The following is a 4,218-nucleotide window of genomic DNA, read 5'->3' on the forward strand; positions in this document are numbered from 1 at the left end:
TTACGTTGCTGCTGATTGGCGCGTTAAGAGGATTTGTAGGATGTTGTAATGAAGGCAGCGCTGTTGGCAAATATAGAGCAGGTCAGTTGGTATTTTTTGAGCTCTAGTTATTCATGTTTTTTTTTTTCTTTTCAGGAGAGATTGAGCGTGAGGGAGAGGTAGAGATGGAGAGGTAAGGGTGAGAGGGAATGAAAGGGATATACACGTAAAGGAAGAGGGGAAAGTCAGAAATTGTGGAGAGGTAGGGAAGAGAAGGTCGTTATCTTTTTATCACCTGGGCCCGTGAAAATAATCCTTGTGAAATCAACGCTAATTAAAATTCATGCTAATAATCTTGCTAGGACTATTAAGACACTCCTGCAAACCTCAATAGTTCCTCAGTAACACATTTATTTATACAGGAGGAGAGAAGACACCTATCCTCTTCATTTTATCACCTGGACTCACAAAAATAGTCTTTGTAAAATATTCGGTAAGTGAAATTCATGCTAAACTCTTGCTAGGACTATTAAGACACTCCCTGTAAACTCAGTAAGCTATTTATTTATATTATCTCCTGATCTTGTGAAAATAATCCTTATGAAATATACGCTAAATTGAATCCATTTTAAACTATTACTAGAGTGATGAAAACACTCCCCTGCAAACCTCAATAATTCCTCAGTAACATATTTATTCATACAGGATTAGAGAAGCAGCTATTCTCTTCTGTATACTTTGATCTGAGCCCGTGGAGATAGTCCTTATGATATGTATAGCAAAAGAAATCCCTGCTAAACTCATGCTAGAACTATGACGACACTCCTGCAAGCCTCAATAGTTCCTCAGTATTATTTAGTTATTTATACAGGAGACTCTTTGTGATCCTAGTGATGGTTTAGGAGTCTGTGTCATCAGTAGGAAAGGAAAAGCATCGTGAGAACCGGACGTATCGTGTCATTGCTCATTGGACTGTACAAGACAGCCTTCATGAACCCACAACTAGAATTTCAATGGTATTTTTTATTTTCTGGATAGTTTTGGAGCGTCTCTCTTTCTTATCGACGTATCCTCTTTAAAGTTTGATTGTTAATTCATTGCTTTCCCTTCTTCCTGCCACGTTATCTTTAAGGAACTGCCGTTTTAGATAAACACACACACACACACACACACACACACACACACACACACACACACACACACACACACACACACACACACACACACACACACACACACACACACACATAACCACCACCACCACCACCACCACCTTTATGGAACATAATATAACACATAAAACTGAACACTAAACATCGAACAAGTGGCATGGTAACGCCACTGAACACTGAACGCTGAACACTCAAGCCTCACTGGCTGGGGGAGCGGGTGCCACGGGCTGTGCTGCTGGCAGTGTCAGGGCTGCCGCGGCTGCTGCCTCTCTCTGAGCTGCCTCAGGGAAATTACTGAACATTTTCTCTATTTTTGTAATTACTCAACTTACGCCCAAAATGCATTTTCTTTTGTTATTTCTTTCATTTTCTATTTTTATTTCATAAATTTATTAATATATATTAAATGAATTTTTATTTAATTTTTATTTATTGATTTACTTACTGACCGAAATCGGCGAGGCATCTCAATCGAATGCTTCACTGGTGTTTTTCTTGATGCAAAGGACTTTCCCTACAGTGACAAGGAAAGAGCGCAGGCGGGTCTGGAAGGAGGGAGAGGGTGAGGGAGGGCTGGGGAGCAGGCAGCGCTCCAGAATCTTTGTGAGGGCCTTGAGGGAGGGGCGGTGTTGAGGCAGCGTGGCCATGGCACGCTGGGCCACCTCCTGCAGCTCGGGGTACGAACCCTTGCACTGGGCCAGGACTTCCTTCAGCAGGTGGCCCAGCGAGTACACGTCCATGGAGGGACGGCACGGCGCACACTGGTACACCTCCGGCGCCATCCAGGCCAGGCGGTTGTACGTGCGGACGTGTGAGAGCAGGGGCACGCCCTTCCTCTGTGCCAGGCCGTAGTCAATAAGGGACACGTGCACACGCCCATCGTGGGCGTCGCGGCGCACGACCACGTTGTTAGCCTTGATGTCGTTGTGTACGTACCCTCGGGCGTGCACCTTGTGTACGCCGCGGCACAGCTGGATGAAGGCGTGCAGCATCTCCTGGTCGGTGCGCGCCACGCGGGACAGCTGCATGAAAGTGTCGTCCCCGCAGAAGGTGATCAGAAGGCCCAGGCGCCGGCCCTCATCTTCTGTGGCTGCCAGCAGCCGCGGGGCGCCGCCTGCCCCCTTCATCTTCCTCAACACCTCCCCCTCGTACAGGAACCTCTCGGGGTCCTGTTGCCTGCTGGCGAGCTTGAGGCAGCAGTCGGCGCCCCTGTACTTCACCAGGTACACAGCGCCCTGGGCGCCCTTCCCCAGCGAGCGGTAAGGATGCTTCAGCATCTCCTTCAGGTCGTCCTGGGAGAGGATGGCGGGCTTCATCTTGTCTCAGCGGCGGGACACACAAGGTGCGCGGCTCAGTTTAGTTTCCTGAACACCCTTGCTAACATGGGCCACTCCAATATTGAACATGAAATTATTTTGCATCAAATTTTGCAAAAGCCTGTGTCCCGCACCAAGGCAGGTCAGATCCAACCTGTCTGTGAAAAAGAGGAGTAGTTTGATCTGGCTTGCTTTGGTGCTGGGACAGGTTGAATCTAGCCTATCATGTCAACAAAATGTAGGTTAAGAGTGTAATACGGGTTGAATTTAGTATAAGATATTATGAGGTGTTTTAGTGTCAATTATGGAATAAAGATTATAATAATAATTAGGAAATTGAAACATAATATAAATAATCTTTATAGTATAATTTAGTTTATTGTGATGTCATAGAGGACTGGAGATTGCAGTACAGTATTTCGGATAAGCTGGACTATATTGCGTTGCTGTTGAAGATTGAAGGTGTACCATTTCATACGCCTTGTGTAATGTGAGTAATGTGTGAACACAATGTAATCTCAGCGTAGGTTCAAGAAGATAATTGAAAGTATCTCCCTGATGTCAACGTAATAATAAAGCCTTGTGACTTCCTGCCGTGTACAATGTCTAAACACAGAATGAGAGAGAGAGAGAGAGAGAGAGAGAGAGAGAGAGAGAGAGAGAGAGAGAGAGAGAGAGAGAGAGAGAAAGTACATTCCTTCATAGATGTTACTGTCAGGTCCACAGCGTCAGTGAACAACGTAGCGTGAATCACATCAATCACAGTTCCTCAGCCGGCGTACTGTTCCAGTGAGCCAGCAGCAAGTGTCAACTCACGTCCACACCACTCGTCTCCATTATTGAGGCGTGCGTGAGAGAGCTGAGGTGTAACACTGCCTCTCAGCTTTGCGTGGTGGTGTCAGAAGGAACTATTTTGCAGGTCACGTGATATCGCTCGCTGCAATTCTCTGACACTTTATTGATCACCCTCAAGATTTTTTTTTCAAGCATTGGGTTCTTGTTTAATAATGGCTTCAGTGGTTGTCAAGAAGGAACGTTGTCGTCCAGGAGATTTCAAGTCAATATGGGTTCCTTTACGAAGATCTCAATTTCTGCACTTTTACTATTCTTAAACAGTTCAGTGCCATGGCGCGTCTTCATACTCATTCTATTTATTATCTGGTGATTTTATAGAGCCTCAGAAACTTACGTGGGGATTAAGATAGTGAAGATTGTGACCATTAATCTTCTGACCTCCTTAGACCCCTGCTAATGTCAATAAAATGGTCTAATCGTACACATATCTCAAGGTAAAAATGTGCCCCAGTATTGAAGGGATTAAATTCACTTCCTCACATATCCTAGCAAAGAGTGGAGACAGAAAATATAGTAAGACAAGAGTGAATCAAGTGATCTCATTAATACGTATAGCAAAACGCATCATGCATCCTGTATTCACAAGACGAACAGGCGTATCATCTGCTCCCTGAAATTACCCAAAAACTTCATCCAGTGAAACTCCGGGTGTGTGGTTTAAAAAGTTCAAAGTTATGGCTATATATGTAGGTTAACTCCACCTAAATAACTTTGAAACTATTGCAGTAGTAAATGAAAGCATATGGTGAAAAAAAAAACTTTAAATCACTCTCTTGAAAATCAACAAAAACTAAGATGCACTACTTCGTTTTGGGAGCCGCGATATAATGCTTACGCTGGTCGTGTGTGTGTGTGTGTGTGTGTGTGTGTGTGTGTGTGTGTGTGTGTGTGTGTGT

At 44.6% G+C, this 4,218-nt stretch overlaps 1 protein-coding gene across 1 annotated transcript; it reads right to left on the minus strand.

Annotated features, from left to right (window-relative positions):
- Positions 1-1,618: 1,618 nt before the first annotated feature.
- LOC123511069 (serine/threonine-protein kinase STE20-like) lies at positions 1,619-2,467 on the minus strand. The gene has a single exon (XM_045266684.1). It carries the CDS (start codon positions 2,465-2,467, stop codon positions 1,619-1,621), a length of 849 nt encoding a protein of 282 aa, XP_045122619.1.
- Positions 2,468-4,218: the final 1,751 nt, after the last annotated feature.

The sequence above is a fragment of the Portunus trituberculatus genome, chromosome 31 (genome assembly GCF_017591435.1).
Source record: "Portunus trituberculatus isolate SZX2019 chromosome 31, ASM1759143v1, whole genome shotgun sequence".
Lineage (NCBI taxonomy): Eukaryota > Metazoa > Arthropoda > Malacostraca > Decapoda > Portunidae > Portunus > Portunus trituberculatus.

Coding starts and splice junctions, on each gene's coding strand:
- LOC123511069 (XM_045266684.1), bottom strand. CDS start 2,467: ATGAAGCCCGCCATCCTCTCCCAGGACGACCTGAAGGAGATGCTGAAG.